This window comes from Pongo pygmaeus, chromosome 16 (assembly GCF_028885625.2).
Source record: "Pongo pygmaeus isolate AG05252 chromosome 16, NHGRI_mPonPyg2-v2.0_pri, whole genome shotgun sequence".
NCBI lineage: Eukaryota > Metazoa > Chordata > Mammalia > Primates > Hominidae > Pongo > Pongo pygmaeus.
In genome coordinates this window covers 71924438-71949756 of record NC_072389.2, presented here as the reverse complement: position 1 = coordinate 71949756, position 25319 = coordinate 71924438, and the positions used below count along the sequence as shown (strand labels likewise).

Here is a 25319-nt window from a genome sequence, read left to right as displayed (position 1 = left end):
GTAGTATATTCATGTAGACATTAACTTCTCCCATAGCATTTTTCACTAACTCCAACACTAGACTATTTCCTAACTGACCATATAACCACAAAAACCCCAACCATTAAACCCTTGATTAGTAACTCCTAGGGCCTGTTAATGGATTTTGAACTTGAGAGTTGGCAATCAAATGGCCCAGGATGCCAGCTGCTCAGTTATTAGATATTTAGGGAAGAAGCAATGAGGAGATGACAGAGAAAGAGAGTTCCACTGTGGGTCACTGGAGGGGAGGGGTGGGGATGTGGGTCAGTGCCAGGTGCGTGATGTTGACAGTGGCTGGAGTCACAGTTGGGGGTAGGCACCAGCAAGAAGAAATGAGGATGTGTTCACACTGGGATCTGGGCATAGGTGCCAAATCCTCCCCAAGAGGCAAATGAGGGTGTGCTGTGCAAAGGGCGTCTGCCTGGCAAGGGGGCAGCTAGCTTTCAATCCTGGCTCAGCAAGATTAAGTAGGCAGGTTGCTTAACCTCCCTGAATCTAGACTTCCTCACCTCTAAAATGGGAACAATAATCTTTATTTCCTGGGACAACCACATGGATCAAATGAGACCTTCCAGGGACATGACATGTGCTTTGACAGAGAACACACATAAAATGCTTTGTACAAGTTAAGATCTGAGCCTCTGCTTCTGCCCCCCCTCCACGCGGGCTCCTGTCCCCTCCCTCCACGCGGGCCTGCACTCCCCGCCACTTCTGTAAAGACTGCCTACTCACTCCAACGCTCCTCCACTCTGCCGCACTTCAGCACTGGCCCAGACTCACGTTTCCACCTTTCCGAATCATTCTCAGAAATGTTTTATCCATGTACCCTCCCACTCAGCCAACTAAACATCTACCCACTTGCCAAGCATTCCCTGAACACCTACCACATGCCAGGCCCCATGCCAGGCACTAGGGACAAGAGAGACACCTTGTCCCTGTCCCCAAGGAACCGGTGGTATGGAGGAGGGAAGAAAACACGCTGGTGCTGCCATAGTGTGAGGATGGCCCCACACAACGCTCTGGTGACAGTGTGAGCCAGCAGAGCCGGGAGCAGGAGGGAATACCCCCAACACAGGGTGTTGGCTGAAGTGGAGCAGAGACTCCGGCGAGGGGTCCAGGTATGCTGCAGTTAGAAGGAGGGGTAGATATCTGACAGACATAGTGAGGAGAGAGAAAAGAGGCTGGACAATTCTGAACAGACTCTCAGGAGTTGGAAGCTACAAGATACTGAAAGGATGGGCTGCTGAGAAGGCAGGTTAAAAGCCAATGTTCAGGTTTCTACCTTGGGAAACCAGGGAGATGATGCTGTCTATTTACTGCTAAGAGAAAAGGAGGAGGTGAGGTAGTTTGGGGTGGATCATATCTGAGCATCCTGGGTTTGTGGATCTGAAGACTATCATGTAGAGATGCCCAGAGGGGAGCTGGAGCTCACAATCCTTCAGAAAGAAAGCCGCACTCTGGAGCTGGACAGTCCTTTCAGTGAATCAAGGCCCCAATATCCCAGTTATGCTCCAAGGCCTAAGACAGACCAAGACCATCTTCCCATTCAACTTCATCTCCTCAGGGCAGACCACTGTGCCTCCTCCCTCACTTCTTGTCCCCTACCCAGCACAAGACTCTGGCTCCACAGGAAAGATACCCACTGGGCTCCTATCCCTGACCGTACAAGAAGCTCAAGCAATGGAAACTTCTGTTCATACCGACATGTAGGACCTTGTGCCCACGAAGGAGTTGGCCATAGAGTCGATGAGCTGCCCGCTGACCCCAAAGTCACAGAGCTTGATCTCCCCACGGGAGTTGACTAGGATGTTGGAGGGCTTGACATCTGCAGGGAAGAGAAAATAGAAAAGGAGGGAACTGACACAGGTAGATTGGGGAAGAGAAGGGTCAATTGCATTCCACACAGACCAGCCCTGACCATGCGTCCCGGGACAACACCCCCGTCCGCCATCAGAGGCAGCCCTTGGCTTGCAAACACTGTACACCAAGGCCCTTTGTTCTGAGTTCAAGAAGCAACTGTCAGGAGATGAAATGAGCAGCTTCTGTAGAAGTAGAACAGAAAGACAGTCGATTTCCACTCTCTAAGAATGCAGACTTGGCCAGATGATCCACAGGAAGGAGTCCGTTATCATAAACCGTCAGGATTTCAAAGTCTGTTGCTTCAACCACCCCTACTGGTAAGATATAGTATCTATGGTTGGATCATGAAGGAGGCAGAAAAAAACAAGTAATAAGACCTATCTGCTTGCTGAGGCTACACAGGCTAGAAGGGGACAGGATTTGGCGGGAATTCCCATTCTAGACTTCTGCACCAGGCACAGAGCATGTGGGTCTTTTTCTTATGAATATGTGTGGCAGGGGTGGGAGCTGAGTCATGATTCCATTCCATTCCACTGGAGTCACTCACCTAACAGCCTACACAGCTACATGTACCCTGCCAGTCAAGGGGAACCCCTTGCTACCTGGAGCTGGAACGTGAGAGGCCTTAAAGCTGCTCCTCAGAGTCAAAACGGTGCCCCCATCCCCCTTCCTTGCACTCTTATTATCACCCCATCCCACCCATCCGGTCACTGTCACAAATACCAGTACATTGGCCCTTAGTTTGCAGAGACCTAAATTTCCAAACATTTTTTCTTCTGCTGTATCCTCTGATTCATACAACTGTCCTGTAAAGTGCATAGACCAGGGTCAATTATCCTCATTTATAGGTGAGAAAACCAAGGCTGGGACTTGGTGAAAGCCCCTGGAGCAGGGCTTTGTGGAGCAGACATCAGCAAACAATGAGACTCACTTTGAGGGCAGACCACATCTAGGAAACATCCTAAACCATGACATCCTAAACCTATATGGTGTCTGTATTAATAGTCATAATATAGACACCATATAGGACATCTAGAAAATCACAGAAAAAACCCAAACCTCCTATAATACAACCCAGCAGAGCCACTAATAACATTTCATTATTTTTCTCTTCGATACTGTGTTATATGAATGCATTTATTTATTATTATTATTATTTTTTTAGACACAGAGTCTCACTACATTGCCCAGGCTGGGCTTGAACTCCTGGGCTCAAGCAATACACCTGCTTCAGCCTCCCAAGTAGCTGGGACTACAGGTGTGAGTCACCATGGCTGGCTATTTATTCTTAAACAGATTCAAACAGGTCTATTTAAGTATCTTTCCAAGGACAAATTGAAAAACAAAAGCCGGGCGGTGCCTCACACCTATAATCCCAGCACTTTGGGAGGCCAAGGCAGGAAGATCACCTGAGGTCAGGAGTTTGAGACCAGCCTGACCAACATGGTGAAACTCCCATCTCTACTAAAAATATAAAAATTAGCCAGGAGTGGTGGTGGGTGCCTGTGATCCCATCTACTTGGGAGGCTGAGCCAGGGGAATCACTTGAACCTGGGAGGAGGAGGTTGTGGTGAGCCGACATCATGCCATTGCACTCCAGCCTGGGTGACAGAGCCAGACTCCGTCTCAAAAAATATATTTATTAAATAAATAAATAAAAATACAAAAATTAGCATGGTGGCGCATGCTTGTAATCCCAGCTACTCGGGAGGCTGAGGCAGGAGAATCACTTGAACCTGGGAGGCAGAGGTTGCAGTGAGCTGAGACCACGACACTGCACTCCAGCCTGGGCAACAAGAGTGAAACGCTGTCTCAAAAAAATAAATAAAAATAAAAATAATTAAAAAAAATCATGACCCTCTAATATCCCAGTGCCCCAACTCCACTTGGCCCCTCTTCATCTTCAGCCTGGGGGTAATCACCATTCCAGGCCAGCTCTAGCCTCTCTCTGCCCCAATCAGCTGCGGGAGGGCAGGACGTTGGCTGTCTGCCTCACCACTCTAAGCCCTGAGCCCAAATAGTATCTGACAGAGGGCAGGTGCTCCAAAAACCCTTGTTGAATGAATGGTTCTAAATACACCATGGATACATGCATGCACACACTGCACCACTGGTGTAGTCCTAAGACCCAGCCCTCATCGTGTCACTCCCCTACCCCACAGTGTGCAGACCCAAGTCAGGCTCTTCAGTAAAGGAACACAGGATACAAATCTTTGCAAACCCCTCTGCGACCCTCGTCTCCTACACACAGACTTTCAGAAGAGAGGTGCCAGAAGTAGCCTTAGAGGGCACCTAGTTCCTCCCCTTCATGATGGAAACAAAAAGTCTAAGGCCCAGCAGGACATGGTGGCTCATGCCTGTAATCCTAGCACTTTGGGAGGCCTAGGTGGGCAGATCACCAGAGGTCAGGAGTTCAAGACCAGCCTGGCCAACATGGTGAAACCTTGTCTCTAGTGAAGATACAAAAATTAGCCGGGTGTGGTGGCACACGCCTGTAATCCCCAGCTACTCAGGAGGCTGAGGCAGGAGAATCGTTTGAACCCGGGAAGCAGAGGTTGCAGTGAGCCAAGATCACACCACTGCACCCCAGCCTGGGTGACAGAGTGAGACTCTGTCTCCAAAAAAAAAAAAAAAAAAAAAAGAGAGAAGGCTAAGGCCCAAGAGATCCAGCAACTTGTTCAAAGTTACACAGCAAAAACTGGGTAAAGCTGAAAGCAGATCCCAGGCCCTCTGACACTTACACCTGTCCTCTTCTAGCCACCCTGCGGCCATGCTCTAACGGTCATCACCTACTATCCACTGAACACCTGCTACCTTACCTGTGGGCTCTGTTTGGGCAGTCAAGAAACTGACCAAGTCCCCCACTGTCATGAAGCTTTAATTTTAGTGTGAGGAGACAGAAAAATAAATCAATGAACAAATGTGTAACATCAGGTGGTCTTAAGTGGCACAAAGAAAAATATAAAACCCAGCAAGACGTAGTGGCTCACACCTGTAATCCCAGCACTTTGGGAGGCTGAAGTAGTGGATCATTTGAGGTCAGCATGGTGAAACCCTGTCTTTACTAAAAACACAAAAATTGGCTGGGCGTGGTAGCACATCACCTGTAATTCCAGCTACTAGGGAGGCTGAGGCAGGATAATCGCTTGAACCCGGGAGGTAGACGTTGCAATGAGCTGAGATCGTGCCACTGCACTCCAGCCTGGGCAAAGAGTGAAACTCCGTCTCAAAAAACATATATATATATACAGGTATATATATACACACACACACACACACCTGTATATATATACACATATATATACGTGTATATATATACATACATATATGTGTGTGTGTGTATACACCTGTATATATATATACACAGTATATATATACACCTGTGTGTGTGTATATATATGTTAAATATATATACACAAATATATATTATATTATATATATAAAAAACATTATATATATAACATATATATTTTATTTATATATATAACATATATATATATATAAAATAAAACCCTGTGAGGACAGAGAGAGTAAGGGGGTACTGCCGTGACAGGGTGGCAAGGAACAGCCCTGTGAGAAGACGATATTTGAGCAACGATGTGAACAGAGAGAGGGAGTGAGCCATGCATCCTCTCAGAGAACCATGGGGAGATTCTGAACTTCGGGAGAGGGGCGAGCTCTGTTCTTTCCCTGGGCCTAGTGTTAGGACAGGGCCCACAAGCACTTCAGCAGAGGCATGAGTCCAGCAGTTGCTTGTTGGAGGTGTACCTCCTCATCCCACCATGCCCATGGCCCCTCAGAGGACAGGTGTTGGGTGCCTGGCCCCTGGAGGTCAGGTGCTCAGGATTTGGGAAATGATGCTGAAAATGGAACGAGACTGAGAAGGGTAAGGGGTGTGACAGCGCCTGCTGGGGCGGCACACCAAGGCACTCCAACACAAGCCCTCTTCCACTCCTCCCACCCAGTGCCATTGCCTCTCATCCATGCCAGGCCACACGGCACCAGGCTCCCTCACCCGGCCCACACTCTCCCCCATGGGCTGTTTAGGCATGACCTGTTAAGCCTGTTTTAGAGTAAAAGAGCAGCACTGGCTAGTAAGACAGAAGCCCTCTGTCAAATCCTGACCCTGCCACTTACTCTACAGGCGGCCCTGAGCAAGTCACTTGACTTTTATGGGCCATGGTTTGCCATGATTGAAACAGTCACAATGGCGGCTCTCATACCGTCACAAGTTACAGACCAGGATTGATGTAATAAGGCATGGCATATAAGCAGCACACCATGTTATAGGAATAGATAATGATTGCTTCACAGGCTGCCCTCCAAGATCAGCAGTTCACAGAACCAGACACCTCTCCTTCCCCACAAGAACACAGTCTCCTCCACCTAGTCCAGCAGCTTCTTCCTCTGCTGGCTCAGATACCTCTCTTCAGACTACAGCTGCTGCTCAGGCATGGCTGTGCTGCCTCTAGCTGTCCTTGTATCTGATCTCTATTCACATGGCAAGCAAGCCTCCTTTTTTCAAACTTACATAACACAGCTTGCCGCCATCCCTGGCTGTCAGCTCCAGCTTCTCCCACCCACTCCAGGGAAAAACACTGCCTAGGAGGCAGTAGAGATGGAAGGGGTTGGAGAGGAGGAGAAGGGAAATTCCGAGGGGCTTTTCACTGCTAGACCACATTGGTCCTGGGAGCCAGATCCTGGAGGGCCTCACAAGAAGCCACCTGGAAACCTGGGCACATGAGATCACTGAACCCCAGAGCACCCTGCTGGAGCTGCCAGGCTAGGACATCCCTCTTGCCCCTGCTCCTGCCACACCCAAGTCTAGCTCTTCTCTGGGGACAGAAAAGAGGTACATGATGGCAGACAAGTCCAGAGAGAGTTCATTTCTTGATCTCCCTCAGCACCCCACACTTGCTTCCCACAATAGCCAGGCCCTTCACACACTGTTCCTGTCTCCAGCATCTTCTCCCTCCACGCGCCTACACAGAAACCAGCACTCCTCCAGCAGGACAGCCCCTGCACAGAGCCTGCCATGGCTCCCCTCTGCCTCAGAGCACAGTCTCAAGCCCCTCTGCCCGCCTTTCCATGCCCTCCACTGTTTCTTCCTTTCCTCTCCAATTTCACACCACAACACGTCTCCACATCCACTTCTTCCTGGTTGGGGCTGGCCTGCCTCTCTAACTGCCCCTGTGTAAGAGTCTCGCCTTCTCTTGTGCTGGTCCTTACATCTAAAAAGTCTTCCTTTCAAATCACCCTGTCACCTCTACTCCTAGATGCCTAGTTCTTCTGAATCCCCTTCCCAACTTGGGATAATGCCCTGCTCCTGGAGTCCTGGGAGGATTAACTGGGCTTCCTCTCACATTCTCCTAGCAGAGCCCTCAAACATTCAAAACACAGGCCCAGTCCTTCTCTACTTCCTGAGGCCACCTCTGGGCCTTGGGTTCTCTTTCTGATCCTTTGATAACTGAAAGGTGATGCTGAGAGGGTCCCCAGCAGCTGGTTGGCCAGGCTGCATTCTGGAGGAAGCATCAACCACCCAGTAGGCTCCCAGGCTCATAAGCTTCCCTAGGAATCCCACAGGAAGCTGAGATCTAATGACCCCATTTCTGCTCAGCTTCTGTGACAATGAGTATGGGTAACCCCTCCTTCCTCAAAAATGAACAAGGAGGTTTTATGAAAAACTCAGAAAGTATGTTCTTCTCTGATATTTTCTGTCCCAGAAATAACACTATTCAAAGCCTCCTGATTTTTCCCTCAAGAGCACACATTTTGAAGTTTAACTATTAAGTATTTTCTACCCCTCTAAAATAAGGTGTTTGGATAAAACAATTTAGGGAGTCATTTATTTATTCTAGAAACACAGAGTATCTGCACTGAGCTATGAGTAAAAAGGACACAGGGATTGTCACTATCGGGGAGACAGAATCCGACAAATGACAAGAACATGTGCACGTGTAAGGGCAAAGACGAAGATGTGGTCAAGGCCCCGTGGACTCCTTCCAAATTCTTCCAACCAGGTGGGATGGGTGCCACCCATCCGATGATAGCCTGAGTAGCTGACAAGGCCCTGGCAGGCAGATGAACCAAGGTGAATCTCGGCCTTCTATGTGTTTCCACTATATCCTAATACCTTCATTTTGTTTGGTTTAGGCTAATATTAAAAGCAGCTGAATTCCCTAAGGCAAGATGGAAGACGGTGGGGCTTGGGGGAAGAGAAAGGCAGAGGAGGGGTGGAAGTGGGGAGCCCAAAAGAAAGAGAAGAGGTGGAAGGAAGGAGCGAGGGGCTGCTGAGAAGCAAGCAGAGTGACACAGGGAAGCTGGATTCTTGCTCATCTGTGACAAAGGCTGAATCCAAAAGTAGATAAGCAACAGTTAAAGGATTTTTTTAAAAAGGCAAATGAAGATTTTTTAAAATGGCGACTTTAGGCTTCAAATGACCTCTTCTTAGTATCCTTGGCAAATAACTCTCCCCACTAAAGATGAAGAAAGAGAGAGAAAGGGAGCTGACCTGGATGAGTCAAATCGCACCCTCTACAGAGCCACCTCCAGCCATCCATGGCCTAGGGAGCTAATTAAGTAGCAGAGATAATTAAAACTCTGGGAAAATCCCCAACTCTTCAATTAGCCATTACCTGTAACCTCTTTTCCCCCACCCAAATTTCCTTCCCCAAGAGCATTGAAAAAAAAGCCGGGATGCAGCTGAGACTAGGTGGGAGAATGAGAGGTGCAGGCAAGCCTAGTAGACCTACGAAGATCCTACAACAGCTCTGATTTATGGAACACCTGCTATGTCAGGCCTTTCAAATATACTATTTTTTTTTTTTTTTTTTGAGACAAAGTCTTACTCTGTCACCCAGGCTAGCGTGCAGTGGCATGATCTCAGCTCAATGCAACCTCCGCCTCCCCAGTTCAAATATACTATCTTCTTTAATCTTTACAGTAACACTGTGAGGTAAGCATTATAAACCATTGCACACAGATGAGAAACACTGAGGCCTAGAGTAGGGAGGCGTCACCTGTCAGGGTGGCACAGGGAGCTAACGATAGGGCCGAGGGTTAGAACTCAGACCGCTGAGGGAGCGTTCTCTCCAGGATCTAAAAAATCAGGGCCCAGACAACAGGACCAAAGGCAACCCATAAGAAGTTGTACTCCAAAGTTTCAGAAGAGCCCTTATTGAGCTGTGGCCGGGGAAGGAATCACTCACATTACAGATGTAACGAGCTTTATTTCTGGGAACAAGGATTTGACTTGGGGCAGGCTGAAATCCCTGAAATTCAGTAAGGAGAGAATAATTCTCCACCCCAGTTTAGCGAGTGAGCACGATGCTTCTTTCTCAGCTCCAGCCCATTATCCTTCTTGACAAGGCCAACTGCAAGAAACGTGCTAACAGCAGGAACCAGAGGTTGTTTCCCACCTCCTGATTAGCAACTGAATTCAAACAGGGAGCCTCCAGAGCATGGCTGCCAGGTCCTAACAAGCAACTATTTTTATCTCCCTCACTTTCAAGATTTTTACAACCAAGCCCAGAAACTGCATTTTAAGTTTCTTTTCTTCCTTCCCTTCCAAGCCTCATTAGTTTTGAAATGCTTTCCTTCTCTACCCTCCCTACACCCTTCTCTGCCAATTCACTGCTCATCCCGACCCAGAGGGCCCACAAACCCTGACAATTAAACATGAGATGATGTTGCAGGAGTTTAGGATTTGCTTTTCATTAGCACACAACATTCCAATAAATTATCTAAATTTTTAGGCCGGGCATGGCGGCTCAGGCCTGTAATCCCAGCACTTCAGGAGGCTAGGGCGGGTGAATTGCTAGAGGCCAGGAGTTCAAGGCCAGCCTGGGCAATGCGGCAAAACTCTGTCTCTACTAAAAATACCAAAAAAAATTATCCAGGCATGGTGGTGTGCACCGGTAGTCCCAGCTACTTAGGAGGCTGAAGCATGAGAACTGATTGAACCCGGGAAGCAGAGGTTGCAGTGAGCTAAGATTGCGCCACTGCACTCCAGCCTGGGTGACAGAGCGAGACTTTGTCTCAAAAAGTAAAATAGCATAAAGTAAATTATCTAAAATTTTAATACAGGATGTAACAAAAGCCAGAGCAAAAGGTATAGAGGGTACAGAGAGAAGAGAGGTGTAATAAAAGAAAGGAAAGAAGAGCAGTCAAGGGAAATGCTTACGAATCCCAGATTCCCTGACAGCACTTTTTTTTGGCTGGAGTGCAGTAATATGATCATGGCTCACTGCAGCCTCGACCTCCTAGGCTCAAGCGATCCTCCCACTTCAGCGCAAGCCACCATGCCCAAGTAACTTTCTTTTTTTGGTAGACAGGGTCTCCCTGCTTTGCCCAGGCTGGTCTCAAACCCCTGGGCTCAAGCAAGCCTACTGCCTCAGCCTCCCAAAGTGCTGGGATTACAATTGTGAGCCACTACACCCAGCGTGATCTCTCATTTTTCACGACCCTTCATAATATTTGGCAGAATAGTCCTAGTTTACAGATATGGAAGTTGAGGCTGGAGGATAAAATCTCTTGCCAAAGGTCACAAAATAACATTAAAACAGCATATTTCCCCCACCAGATTATTTGGGCTACCTCAGAGGAGCAGATATGCAATGTATCACAGTATCACAAACCCAATCAACCACCTACAGGCAGGAGAACAAACCTGGCTAACTTGAGTTCTTATCATATGCTATTCAAGAAACGGAAGTTAGCTAAAAATCTGTTTTGACCTGCTGAAGGCTAATTTTGTTTAGCAGGAGAGGTGGGAGGTAGTGAGGTGGGTGTTAAACAATGACAAAAGAAGATAGGCCAGAGTTCTGTTCATTATTAAACAATGAGTAAGTAGGAAAGAATTTCTAGTAAGGTCACCATATTTATGTGACCCAGGCTCCACCAAAGTATGGCCTCCCCATTGTGCCTGGGCCACAGCTTAACATAATTCACCAAAAAAGGTCTGGAAAAAAGGTCAAGAAAATACTCACCAGTTATTCCTAGCTTGGGATAACCCATAATGGAAAGACTTAGAAGAATGTGTTTGACAATTTAAAGACAGATGTCAGGCATTCCTCATCACACATACTTCTTTGGGGCAAATGCAGCTTAAGGTGGAGACTGACACTGAGAACCTTGTCCCTGGCTACAGGGCAGCCCCCTGACCCAGGCTGGGCCACTTACAGCTCCCTATCACCTGGCCATGGTGATCTCATAGGTCTGGGCACACGACCCCTAACAGTCCAATCAGGAGTCCTCACTCAGAACTTTCTAATTGAAGTGAGAAAAACTCTTCTGATAACAAAACTGTAAAGCAGGAAACCATGGTTCCATCTGGTAGACAGCTGGCCCGAGAGAAGAAAGCCAACATCGAAAGGGAAACAAGTGAGAGGGAGAGATCTAACAGCATTTTTTTTTTTTTTTTTTTTTTTTTTGAGACGAAGTCTCACAGTCACCCAGGCTGGAGTGCAGTAGCATGATCTCAGCTCACTACAACTCTGCCTCCCAGGTTCAAGCAATTCCCCCTGCCTCAGCTTCCCGAATAGCTGGGACTACAGGCACCCGCCACCACATCCAGGTAATTTTGTATTTTTTAGTAGAGATGGGGTTTCGCCATGTTGGCCAGGCTAGCTAACAGCATCTTTTTTTTTTTTTTTTTTTTTTTTTTTTTGAGATGGCGTCTCACTCTGTTGCCCAGGCTGGAGTGCAATGGCGCGATCTCAGCTCACTGCAACCTCCGCCTCCCCGGTTCAACCGATTCTCCTGCCTCAGCCTCCTGAGTGGCTAAGACTACAAGCGCCTGCCACCACACCTAGCTAATTTTTAGTAGAGACGGGGTTTCACCATGTTGGCCAGGCTGGTCTCAATCTCTTGACCTCATGATCTGCCCGCCTTGGCCTCCCAAAGTGCTGGGATTACACGGTGAGCCACCATGCCCAGCCACTAACAGCATCTTTTTAAAGTATATTTTAATCAAAATATAAGAGCTAATGGCATTTGAGTCCCTGGATACAATTATCCATCAGGCCAGCTGTATTTCTCTCCTTCCTGGGGTTTGGTTAGCTGATACAGAAAAAAAAATCATCTTTATTGTTTGAGCTAATTCAAGTTCACTAGCAACCAAGAATCTTAACACCCAGTGATTCTTATCATCAGCTGGCATCATAAATTTCATTATTAAGTAGGCCATTTAGTGTGGTGTGGAAACAGCACCACTAACCTTGATCTGAAGTTAGGCAGATCTGGGTTTGAATCCTAGCTCTATCATCTACTAGCTCTGTGGCCCCAGCCCAGTTACAGAACCTCTCTGAGCCTTTCCTTGACTGTCAGGTGGGAATAGTAACTCCTACCTGCTAATGTCTGGCAGGTACTAAGTACTCAAATCAGGAGGCTTTAAATGTGAGAAGCACAGAAGTTAGAGTTCAGTGGCTCTTGCAGCTTGGAGGGAAAATAAAAGCTAACATTTATTTCAGAAAAAAATATAACCAATATAAGGAATCAGATTCCTTCTCAGCCTGGCTTCTACCTAACATGGCCCCTGTGAAAGGAAAAGAAATCTTGGGGCCCCAAAAATCACTAAGCTAAAGGGAAAAGTCAAGCTGGGAACTGCTTAGGGCAAAGCTGCCTCTCATTCTGTTCAAAGCCATCCCTCTGCTCACTGAGATAAATGCGTATCTGATTGCCTCCTTTGGAAAGGCTAATCAGAAACTCAAAAGAATTCAACTGTTTGTCTCTCACCTACCTGGGACCTCGAAGCCCCCTCCCTGCTTCAAGTTGTCCTGCCGTTCCCAACAGAACCAAGGAACATCTTACATATACTGATGTCTCATGTCTCGCTAAAATGTATAAAACCAACCTGTGCTTGGACCACCTTAGGCACATGTCGTCAGGACCTCCTGAGGCTGTGTCACAGGGTCCTCAACCTTGGCAAAATAAACCTTCTAAATTAACTGAGACCTGTCTCAGTTATTCAGGGTTCACATTTTGGTAACCACCAAGGGATTCTGAATGGAGGTGCCCCTGACCTTTGACAAATCTCCTACTGGTGGCTGGTACCAGCTTGAGCTATCTTTGTGCCTCAAACCTATCAGACAATTTGCTGACGCCTGGAAGCACCTCCTCCAGAGAATCCCTGATCTCCCAAAATTTGGAGGTGATCTAAAGTTTATTTTGCTGTACAACTCCTTTTTTGGTTCTGAGTCTTACTTGCTTCCGACACAAGGAAGGCAAGTTTTCCAGCTTCCGTGACAACGGAAGGCAAGTAACTCCTTTACGGAGTTTTGAGCTTGCTTCCAACAGGGAGGACAGGTTTGAGTCTTTTCCTGCTTCTAGGATGGTAGAGGGCAGTCTTCAGCATGAAACCCATCCCTAATTAACTGAATTAGGGTTTGTCTTGGCTACAGTTAATACTAACAACCAGCTGGTCTTAATTTCTCCTTACCATTAGAGCTCTCAGTACTTGTATGAGTTGTGTGGTCATTTGTTTTGCTTTGCTGTTTCTTTTTGTTGTTTCTCTTTTTGTTGTTGTTTCGGTCTTTTTCCCCTTGGGTTTGACCAACTCTATTGCAACTTGATCAAATTTGAAGGGAAAGTTCCAAATTATGGGGAATGAGGCCTCTGAAGTGGCTAAAGTCCCACAAAAAAAAAAAAAAAAAAAAAAAAAAAAAAAAAAAAAACCAAGAAAAAAAAAGTGGCATGGTGGAGGGAGAAAAACGGCCAGCAAAAAAATAGAAAAAAAAAGGAAAGATTTTTTTATTTGACTCCTTAAGGGGCTTTATTCACAAAACAATGCCACCTTTTTGCTACCCAGGCCAAACTGAAGGAGCAATAGCTATCACCTCAGGCTGCAGTTCCATACATAAGGTTCTGCCTTCTTTTTTTCATGACAGCCTAGGTTTGGTTCCTAAATCAAGCCCTTTCTGAAAGGTTTGATATTTGGTACTTCTGAAATAGCAGCAATTTGTCCAAGCAGAAATACGGCAATGAGATTTAAACAGATTTTTTTAAAGGAGCTCAATGGTTAAAAGTCAGCTTAATTAAAAGCTAACATTCAAGATGTGTGTGTGTGTGTGTGTGTGTGTCTTTAAAAGGATTTTCTGTCTAGGACCCTGTCTTTTTTTGAGACAAATTTTTCTTCTTCTCAGTTGACAGAATTCTGTTTTCTTCATTTACTTCTGCTCTCTCTCCTTTTTCTTGCACCCTCTGCTGCATGAGAAACCTAAAATAGTTTATAATAGCCTGGAGTTCCTTTAAAAAAAAAAAAAGAGGCACCAGACTCCCTTTGGGGGAGAAACCTGTTTTTCCTTATGGGTCTCCCCAAGAGTGTAAAGTTCCTCTCAGCTATTAAACTGCTTTTGTATTGTGTTACCTGATTTTCTGACTAAAATAGGTATTGCAACAGAGGCTACTCTTGGGTTTTTAATGAAGAGTGTAGTTTAGACACTTAGAAATGTCTTTGTTTAAAAAACTTTTTTTTATTTTGAGACGGAGTCTCGCTCTGTCGCCCAGGCTGGAGTGCAATGGCACGGTCTTGGCTCACTGCAACCTCCGCCTCCTGGGTTCAAGCGATTCTCCTGCCTCAGCCTCTGGAGTAGCTGGGGTTACAGGTGCCTGCCACCATGCCTTGCTAATTTTTGTATTTTTAGTAGAGACAGGGTTTCACCATGTTGGCCAGGTTGGTCTCGAACCACTGACCTCATGATCCGCCCACCTCGGCCTCCCAAAGTGCTGAGATTACAGGCGTGAGCCACTGCGCCTGGCCAAAAAAAAAATTTTTTCTTTTTTTGAGATGGAGTCTTGCTCTGTTGCCAGGCTGGAGTGCGGTGGCGCAGTCTCAGCTCACTGCAACCTCCGCCTCCTGGGTTCAAGCGATTCTCCTGCCTAAGCCTCCCAAGTAGCTGGGATTATAGGCACGCACCACCACGCCCAGCTAATTTTTGTATTTTTAGTAGAGATGGGGTTTCACCATGTTGGCCAGGCTGGTCTTGAACTCCTGACCTCGTGATCCGCCCACCTCAGCCTCCCAAAGTGCTGGGATTACAGGCGTGAGCCACCGTGCCCAGCCAAAAAAAAAAAAAATTTTTTTTTTGGTCTAGCCTCCTTTTTAGAGACCCAGGATTCAGTGTGGGCTCTACTCGGAGCTCAGAGATCCAGTTAAGATAGGTAGTACCTATCTAAATAAATTGGTCTCCTTATACAATCTTATGATAGATTTCTATAATTGTATGTTTGATTTGACATCCACCTTTAATCTTCCTCTAGCACCACCAGACTTTTCCTCTCTGTACTTTATGATGTAAATTTTGCTATCTGATTTTTCACCAAAGAGTTGTGTCCTTCAACACGCAGATTTAGGAGCTATTTAGCTGAGAACTGCCAAGCATAATGAAACAGGTTATCAAGAGTTTGCAAGTCTTAGAAGGGGAAAAAAAAAGGAGGTCTGTCTTACCTTTAAGATGTACTTCTGTTGGTATGCCTAATATGTCCATGTATTTATGTGTTGTGTACACAATGATTTACTACTAAAAAATATAAAACCGCTCTAATTAATTGGCTTAAGGAAAAATAAAAGCACAAATCAAATACTTTATCAGAAAATGAAAGACTACTCAAATGTTTTCTCAAGTTTACGTGGCTTAAGTAAAATCTTTAATAGATAAGCTACCTTTAAAATTGTTGGTAAAGTACTATTAGAAATGCCTTAAGAATAGCCAGGGTACATTTTTGTTTGCATTTTTTGATAAAAAAAATTTCATATGTATCCCTGCCAAATACTATAAGGTGTCAAAATTTGGCATAGGGATTACAAAACTATAAACCCAGCCCAAAACAGGATGATCTTTGCTTGTGAGCCACCAGGCGCAGTGGCTCATGCCTGTAATCCCAGCACTTTGGGAGGCCAAGGCAGGCAGATCACTTGAGATCAGAAGTTCAAGACCAGCCTGACCAACATGGTAAAACCCCATCTCTACTAAAAATACAAAAATTAGCTGGGCGTGGTGGCAGGCACCTGTAATCCCAGTTACTGAGAAAGCTGAGGCAGGAGAATTACTTGAACCTATGAGGCGCAGGTTGCAGTGAGCTGAGATCATGTCACTGCACTCTAGCCTGGGTGACAGAGCCAGACTTTGTTTAAAAAAAAAAAAAAAAAAAGATCTTTGCTTCTGTAAATATTGATGAATAAGATACTGATATTGGTTTAGTGAAAATAGCTAAGTCTTGAATTATTTAGTAAAATAACCATAACTTCTAATCATGTGGCTTTAGGCAGCCTAGTCCCCAGGCAGGAAGGGGGTTTGGGGAAAGGGCTATTATCGTCTTTGTTTCGAAGCTCAACTATAAACTAAGTTCCTCCCAAAGTTAGTTCTGTCTATGCCCAGGAATGAACAAGGACAGCTTGGAGATTAGAAGCAACATGGAGTCAGTTAGGTCAGATCTTTTTCACTGTCTCAGTTATAATTTTGCAATGATGGTTTCTTTTTTCTTTCTGAGATGGAGTTTCGCTCTTGTTGCCCAGGCCGGAGTGCAATGACACGATCTTGGCTCACTGCAGCCTCTGCAACCTGGGTTCAAGCAATTTTCCTATCTCAGCCTCCCGAGTAACTGGGATTACAGGTGCTCATCACCACCCAGACTAATTTCTTGTATTTTTGTAGAGATGGGCTTTCACAACGTTGGCCAGGCTGGTCTCAAACTCCTGACCTCAGGTGATCCACCATGCCTGGCCCTGCGGTTTCTCTTTAAAAGGTGGTTTTATAATCAACTATAAAACTCTTAACAGGTGCTCTTGAATACAGGCTTCTGATAACTTTAAAGACTGTGACATCAAAACAGAGGAAAAACTTTCATGACTCATGGAGAGCTGAAATGTTCATGAATATCAAGCAGAACAGGAATTAACTGCATGAACTGAACTTACAGGAGACTGAAGTAATCTTTTTTATTTTTTTGCTTAAATGCTGCTGATTCTTTGTGTTGTTTTTCAGAGTCAAGGAAACTTTTCTTTTGAGCTACTGACAGGTTTTAACAATTTGTTTGTTTTTTTGAGATGCAGTCTCACTCAGTTGCCCAGGCTGGAGTGCAGTGGCATGATCTCAGCTCACTGCAACCTCCACCTCCAGGGTTCAAGTGATTCTTGGGTCTCAGACTCCTGAGTAGCTGGGACTACAGGCACACACCACCATGCCCAGCTAATTTTTTGTATTTTTAGTAGAGATGGGGTTTCACCATGTTGGCCAGGCTGGTCTTGAACTCCTGACCTCAAGTGATCCACCCACCTCAGCCTCCCAAAGTGCTGTGATTACAGGCGTGAGCCACCACGCCCAGCCAGGTTTTAACAATAAAGTATACATACGGCTATGAAAAAAAATTGAAGCATATTTGTTCCTCTTTACCTGATTTCTCCAGAATTTGGAAACTATGTGGGAGTATTCTTAACTTACGGCAATATAGTTATCTGCATATGTGCAATAAAAATCTGTTTTCATTTGTAACAGGACACAATTGGAGAAACTGGTTGTTTTACCAAGGCTTTGACTAGAATGGTGTGCTTTCCTTTAAGGAATCCAACTTGATTTATACAGCCAATAAAAGCCCCTTGGGAAAACTGGCCTCATACCTTGTCTACACAGTCCCTGTACAGGGATCTTGGCCTGTGGTAAGTAAAGAATGTCACTTTCTGATAGGCCCAGGAGCCCCAAGTTATCTTGCGACATCAAGAGGAGAGGAATTCACCCAACTCGTATATATTTGATGGTACAAATCCATGGCTGGGCTCAGCTTTAAAAAAGTCTTATCTGAGATTCCTTCTACAGAGCAAAGTTCCATCAAGGCCGATTTTAAAAGCCTATGTGAAAAATAATTATTCTTACTGTACTTTATAGAAATAATCTGCCCAAGTATAATAAAGCAAATTGGTCCATGATTTCTCTTTAGTAAAAACAGGAAAGTGGAGAGAGAAAAAATACGTTTCAAAAACTATAGTACACCCGTTTTTTTGTTGTTGTTGCTGTTGTTTTTGAGATGGAGTTTCGCTCTTGTTGCCCAGGCTGCAGTGCGGTGGTGAGGGAAGAGAACACCTCATATTGTCTTATGCCCAATTTCTGCCTCCAAAGAAAGAAGTAAAAACTAAAAGGCAGAAATGAAATCCACAAGCAGACAGCCTGGTGCCACACCCTGGGCCTGGTAGCTAAAGATCGACCTCTGACCTAATCGGTTATGTTATCTATAGATTACAGACATTGTATAGAAAAGCACTGTGAAAATCCCTGTCCTGTTCTGTTCCGATCTGATTACCGGTGCATGCAGCCCCCAGTCATGTACCCCACTTGCTCAATCGATCACAACCCTCTCACGCGGACCCCCTTAGAGTTGTGAGCCCTTAAAAGGGACAGGAATTGCTCACTCGGGGAGCTCGGTTGTTGGAGATGTGAGTCTTGCTGAAGCTCCCGGCCGAAAAAGCCATTCCTTCTTTAACTCAGTGTCTGAGGGGTTTTGTCTGAGACTTGTCCTGCTACAGTGGCACAATCTCAGTTCACTGCAACCTCTGCCTCCCAGGTTCAAGGATTCTCCTGCCCCAGCCTCCCAAGTAGCTGGGATTACAGGCATACACCACCACGCCCGGCTAATTTTTTTGTATTTTTGGTAGAGATGGGGTTTCACCATGTTGGCCAGGCTGGTCTCAAACTCCTGACCTCAGATAATCCACCTGCCTCTACCTCCCAAAGTGCTGGGATTACAGGTGTGAGCCGCTGCACCCGGCTATAGTACACCCGTTAGATTCTAGTCTTACCTAGTTTTTCAATTTTTATTATTTTTTACAGTTTGGACTTAATTCTAATTTTTCCTGGCTACAGGTCTCTAAAACAATGTTTTAGGCCAGGCACGGTGGCTCATGCCTATAATCCCAGCACTTTGGGAGGCCGAGGTGGGTGGATCAGCTGAGGTCGGGAGTTCGAGACCACAGCCTGACCAACATGGAGAAACCCCGTCTCTACTAAAAATACAAAATTAGCCGGGTGTGGTGGTGCATGCCTGTAATCCCAGCTACTCAGGATGGCTGAGGCAGGAGAATCACTTGAACCCGGAAGGCAGAGGTTGCAATGAGCCAAGATCGCTCCACTGCACTCCAGCCTGGGCAACAAGAGCAAAACTCCGTCTCAAAACAAACAAACAAAAAAAAATGTTTTCAATTTTTTTTCTTTTCCTTTTTCCCATCTTTCCTAATTTGAAATTACTGAAAACTAAGCTGTGCTTTCTTAAAGACCTGTGAACTGAAGCTAGACAACTTCAAAAGAAAATAACAGCATACATAAGCCACCTTCCTACCTGCCTACTGATGTATGGACTTCAGAATAATGTGGCCTATATCACTTTTCCAGGATTATTCTTTTGTTTATTGTAGTTTTTCTCCCTTTCTCCCCTTTTGCTCATCATAGGACATGAGACCACAACCTGCTAAAAATGAGCTTTCCTAGTAACTTGGGACCTACCTACCTACCTGTCTAGGAATAAACTGTCCTAGTCGTGAGAGATCCGATGAAACCTGAGACAAAAGATTCATTTTCTTCTAAAATGCTTTCTCAAAAGTTTTTAAAAAGAAAAGGGGGGAAATGTGAAAGAAAATAAATCTTGGGGCCCCAAAAAATCACTAAGCTAAAGGGAAAAGTCAAGCTGGGAACTGTTTAGAGCAAACCTGCCTCCCATTCTATTCAAAGTCAGTGAGATAAATGCATATCTGATTGCCTCCTCTGGAGAGGCTAATCAGAAACTCAAAAGGAAACTACCATTTGTCTCTCACCTACTTGTGACCTGAAAGCCTCCTCCCTGCTTTGAGCTGGCCTGCCTTTCTGGACAGAACCAGCGTACGTATATTGATTGATGTCTCACGACTCCCTAAAATGTATAAAACCAACCTCTGGCCAGGCATGGTGGCCCATGCCTGTAATCCCAGCACTTTGGGAGGCCAAGGCAGGCGGATCACCAGAGGTCAGGAGTTTGAGGCCAGCCTGGCTAACATGGTGAAACCCTGTTTCTACTAAAAATACAAAAAATTAGCCGGGCGTAGTGGCAGGCGCCTGTAATCCCAGCTACTCGGGAGGCTGACGCAGGAGAATCGCTTGAACCCAGGAGGTGGAGGTTGAAGTGAGCCAAGATTGCACCGTTGCACTCCAGCTTGGGCAACAACAGCAAGACTCTGTTTAAAAAATTAATTAATTAAAAAATCCCTGCCCTGACCACCTTGGGCACATGTCGTCAGGACCTCCTGAGGCTGTGTCATGGGCATGCATCCTCAACCTAGGCAAAATAAACTTTCTAAATTAACTGAGAGCAGTCTCAGATATTTGGGGTTCACACCCCCTCAGTGCCAGGAGGATCTATACTGTTCCATAAATATTCCCTTCGTGTTTGACTCTGAAGCACTTACTGTTCAATCAAGATATCTTCTCTCTTCACGTATATCCTACTGTCCTTCCAGTTTGATCCAGACAAATGAAGAAGGGAGAAGAGAGGGCTGCCTAATTCAGATGTATCCCCCTAATTACCTCCCTTCACTCACCCGAAGGAGCCCCACCAACAATGTACACTATATAAGTTTTGGTGGATTACTCAGAGACTTGGGAATTGTGCTAAGAGGGTCAGGTTGAATCTGGGCTGTGTCTGGGATGGACTTGATACACACTGGTTGCTGAGGGGTGGTGTCTTCCTCCTGCCCTCTGGATAGAAGAGCAAAGAAACAAGTGCAAAGCACGCAGAATAAGCAGGAAGACTGCCTAGAATTCCAATGGCTTTCTGGTCCCTGTCTTGTCCCATCCCTTCCCGAGCACTGACTACAGCTGGTCCTCACGTTCCCTAAGGGGCCCCTGGATCCCTATAAGGAAGTCCCCTGTTGTGTTTACACTGGCTCAAGTTGGTTTCTGTTATGTTCAACCAAGAATCCTCACTGAAACAAAGCCCAGCTCCCAGCTCCTCTGTGAAGCCTCCCCTGACAGCTGTCCACCCACAAGAGTCCCTCTCCTTGGAACCCTTGAGGTTTTTTATCATGTATGTCACTTGTTATGTCAGTACATATGCTACTTTCTTTTAGCCAATTTTTTTTTCAGAAAAATCTAAATATTCACAAAAGTAGAGACAGTAACCATGTACCCATCACCCAGCTTCAACAATAATCCATTTTTTTACTCATCTTTTTTTTTTTTTTTTTGAGACAGTCTTGCTCTGTCGCCCAGGGTAGAGTGCACTGGTGCGATCTCAGCTCACTGCAACCTCTGCCTCCCGGGTTCAAGCAATTCTGTCTCAGCCTCCCGAGTAGCTAGGACTACAGGCATGTGCCACCATGCCCAGCTAATTTTTGTATTTTTAGTAGAGATGGGGTTTCACCATGTTGGCCAGGCTACTCTCGAACTGACCTCAGGTGATCCACCCACCTCAGCTCCTAAAGTGCTGGGATTACAGGTGTGAGTCACTGTGCCCCGCCCCAATCTTATTTCATTATAACCCCCAGCTTTTTCATTGCAGGGTGGGAGGAAGTGGAATGTCTTAAGGCAAATCCCAGACCTCATGTGTTAATTCACCCATAAACCTTTCATCTGACTTTTAAAGTACAGTCTTCCTTTCCCAACTAGGACTCACAGCTCTAAGAGGATAGGAACTATCTCTTCTGCCTCTTTGGAGCCCAGCATTGTATACGCAATGTGCTTTTAAATGCCATAACTTTAATGCTATTACACAACACTTGCTCAGAGTTTCATCTGATCCTGAGGACAGTTCCAGGAGATGGAAAAGGAATTGAGATTACCTCTAAAAGAAAGTGAGATTCAGAAATAATAATAAACTCTGCCAGGATCACCCAGGAAGCCAACAGCCAGGCTAGAAGGAAACTTCCATAAGGTTCTATGTACAGCCAGAAAGGTAAAGGGAGAGGACACAGTGGCTCAGAGGTCACTTGGTGGGTAGCAGCTTCTTGGGGATTTGGTGCCTGTTACCACCACCTAATGACAGCCCTGCACGCACTTTCACAGGGTGGTAAGCACTTACCTCCAACAATAAACTGTGAAATGTTTTTTCAAATGAAAAAAGAAAATTCCATTGTGTTTGTTTCTAATTAGTTTGGTCTTATCAAGCCTTATGCTGGTTCCCACCTTCAAGCTGAGCTATATCACTAGACTCTATTATTATTTTATTATTTATTTATTTAGAGACAGAGTCTCACTCTGTCACTCAGGCTGGAATGCAGTGGCGCAATCTTGACTCACTGCAACCTCCATCTCCCAGGTTCAAACAAGTCTTGTGCCTAAGCCTGCTGGAATTACAGGCACCCACCACCACACCCGGCTAATTTTTGTATTTTTAGTGGAGACGAGGTTTCGCCATGTTGGCCAGGCTGGTTTCAAACTCCTGCCCTCCCATGATCCACCTGCCTCGGCCTCCCAAAGTGGTGGGATTACAGGCATGAGCCACTGCTCCCAGCCTACTCTTGTTCCTCTACGGTGTTGGGCATCATGAGCTAAGTTCCATCTTGCTTTGTGTAGTGGTTAATAAAATTCACTCTGAGTTTCATTCCTATGTGTCCAGATTTTCAAATCAAACCAGCTCTCTTGGAGCTGGGATCCTCCTGGGGAAATAATCTGTAACTTAGGAAAGGGCAGCCCCAGCCTCAGGTTTCCATTAGAAATGAGGCTTTGTGATCTGAGGAGGAGGAGGACACAGCTCTCCAGGTACAGCCCTGGAGCACGGCCATGGGCCTCAGGCTCCTTCCCACCACAACCACCCCAGGAAGGGCCAAGGCCAAGTCTCCCTGCTACTCCTCTACCCATCTTCCCACACCAGTCCCTGCCCTTTGCACCACCTCTGTCCCATCTGTCCCCCTCCTGTCCCTTCACTCTGCCACTATCCTAACTCAGACCCCCCTTATCTCTCACTGACCCATAGCAACGGCCTCCTAATTGACCTCTCCCCTCTCCAGCTCACCTTAGCCATGACAGTAGAGTCCTCTTCCTTAAAGCAAAGCGCATCTCACTTCTCTGTGCAGGATCATTCCACTGCTTCCTGTTGCCCATGATAAAATCCACTTCCTGAACATGGCAGTGAAGACCCTCCTCACTGCTTCAACTATTTCTTACTTTAATTCTCACCCCTTGCCATCAGGAACCCTTTGTTGTAGACAACTTGAACCACTTGCTATTTCCTGTAAAAACATGTCTGTGTTTTCCTGCCTCTATGCCATGATTCATGCTTCCCTCTACCTGGAATTCCTTTCCCTGACCCTGCCACATATATAGCGTCTACCTATGCTTCAAAGCTCAGCTCAAATTCCACCTCCTCCATGCTTCCCTAAAGAGATCTAAGCCTCTCTTAAGAAGCTAAGAGACAAACTCACCTGGAGCTATAATCCATCACTGTGAATCTAGCAGATGAAATAATTCTAGATAAAACGAGACTCACATTTCTAACCAAGAGATCAGAATACTGAATTCTCCACTACTAATGAGCCACTCTGTCTCCCTCCATCTTTAAGGCAGGGCAGTCTGACACAGTCAAAAGGAATCCCTTCCTGTGTAAGCCACACAGCTATGGGATGGCTGTGATGGGAGAGAGATATAGCCAGGAGCACCTTGTGAATACCATGGGCAACCTTCTAGTTTCAAGGATCAGACAACAGTCCTTGGTCACACACAGATAGGAACCGTGCTCAGAACAGAACCCTGTGTGTAGCCTCAGGCTGGTGGAGGCAGGGGCCACTCTGACTTCTGCTCAGGGATGCCTGGCAGAGGCAGCATAGTTCCTTGCAAAAACTGCAGAATAAACCACTCAAATCATTACGTGTGAGTCTGCTACAAACAGCTTATAAAACAACAAAACAAAACCAAACAAGCCACTTCAGATCTTGCTGTCAGTGCCAACAAGTCTGAATGGAGAGGAAGAATTTAGAGGTTGTAATCCTGACCATTGCTGAAGACCCCATTTGCTGGAGGCTGTCACTGGGACACTGTGAGATACTTTGGAGACTCTCAGCTCTCCCCAGGAAAAGGATACAAAAAAAAATTTTTTTTTTTTTTTTTGAGATGGTGTCTTGCTCTGTCATCCAGACTGGAGTGCAGTGGCGTGATCTTGGCTCACTGCAACCCCCACCTCCCAGGTTCAAGTGATTCTCCTGCCTCAGCCTCCCGAGTAACTGGGATTACAGGTACCCGCCACCATGCCCGGCTAATTTTTTTGTATTTTTAGTAGAGACGGGGTTTCACTATGTTGGTCAAGCTGTTTTCGAACTCCTGACCTCAAGTGATCCACCCATCTTGGCCTCCCAAAGTGCTGGAATTATAGGCGTGAGCCACCACGCCCAGCCCAAAAACACTCTTTTTTTTTTTTTTTTTGAGACGGAATCTCATTCTGTTGCCAGGCTAGAGTGCAGTGGCGATTTTGGCTCACTGCAACCTCAGACTCCCAGATTCAAGCAATTCTCCTGCCTCAGCCTCCCGAGTAGCTGGGATTACAGGCGCATGCCACCACACCCAGCTAATTTTTGTATTTTTAGTAGAGATGGGGTTTCACCGTGTTGGCCAGCATGGTCTTGATCTCCTGACCTCATGATCCGCCCCCCTCAACCTCCCAAAGTGCTGGGCTTACAGGCCTGAGCCACTGTGCCTGGCCCAAAAACACTTTCATATAGGCTCTGCAGAAGCCTTAGATCTCATTCTGACCTGAGAGCCCCATTTTTACATAACTCTCTAACCTAGGGAATAAAGGAACACTTGAAGCACACTCCAAGCAGGATGGTCCCAAAGTATATAATAAGCTACTATGGCTCTGAAGAGAGGTATCCAATTACAGTGGGCTATGTACCCCTCAAAAATCTAAGCTGGCAGCTGAGCACAGTGGATCACACCTGTAATCCCACACTTAGGGAGACCCAGACAAGGGGATTACTTGAGTCCAGGAGTTCAAGACTAACCCGGGCAACAGAGAGACACCGCATCTCTATAAAAGAAAATTTTTTAAATTAACCAGGCATGATAGCACATATTTGTAGTCCCAGCTACTCAGAAGGCTGAGGTGAGAGGATCGCTTGAGCTGGGGAGGTTGAGGATCCAGTGAGCCATGATCGCACCACCACATTCCAGCCTGGGCGACAGAGCGAGCGAGACCTGTCATTCGTTCATTTATACATACACACATGTCATACATAAATACGTAAAATTTAAAAATCTAGGTTACACATGGTTTCATTAGATAGAAGGAAAAGAAAAACAAGTTGAGTTATAATTTAAAACTGTTCTTAGCATTTATTGATCTTTATCAGCTAACAACTCCAAGGCAGAAATAATTTACAGGCTAAGTTGGATGAACTGTGTATTGATCTAAATCATGCAATGCTTTTTCAGGGTCTTAGTCAAAATAAGGCCTTGATAATTAGAGCAGGTTAAGAACGGCAGGGTGGCAATGCA

General features: G+C 45.8%; 1 protein-coding gene across 1 annotated transcript in view; it reads right to left on the bottom strand.

Annotated features, from left to right (window-relative positions):
* The window catches only part of MAP2K1 (mitogen-activated protein kinase kinase 1), a 101840-nt gene that overhangs the window by 7922 nt on the left and 68599 nt on the right, over positions 1-25319 (bottom strand). The window contains exon 6 of the mRNA XM_054451869.2: positions 1722-1846. Coding sequence (XP_054307844.1) covers positions 1722-1846 — 125 coding nt within the window. The remainder of the gene's footprint in view (positions 1-1721; positions 1847-25319) is intronic.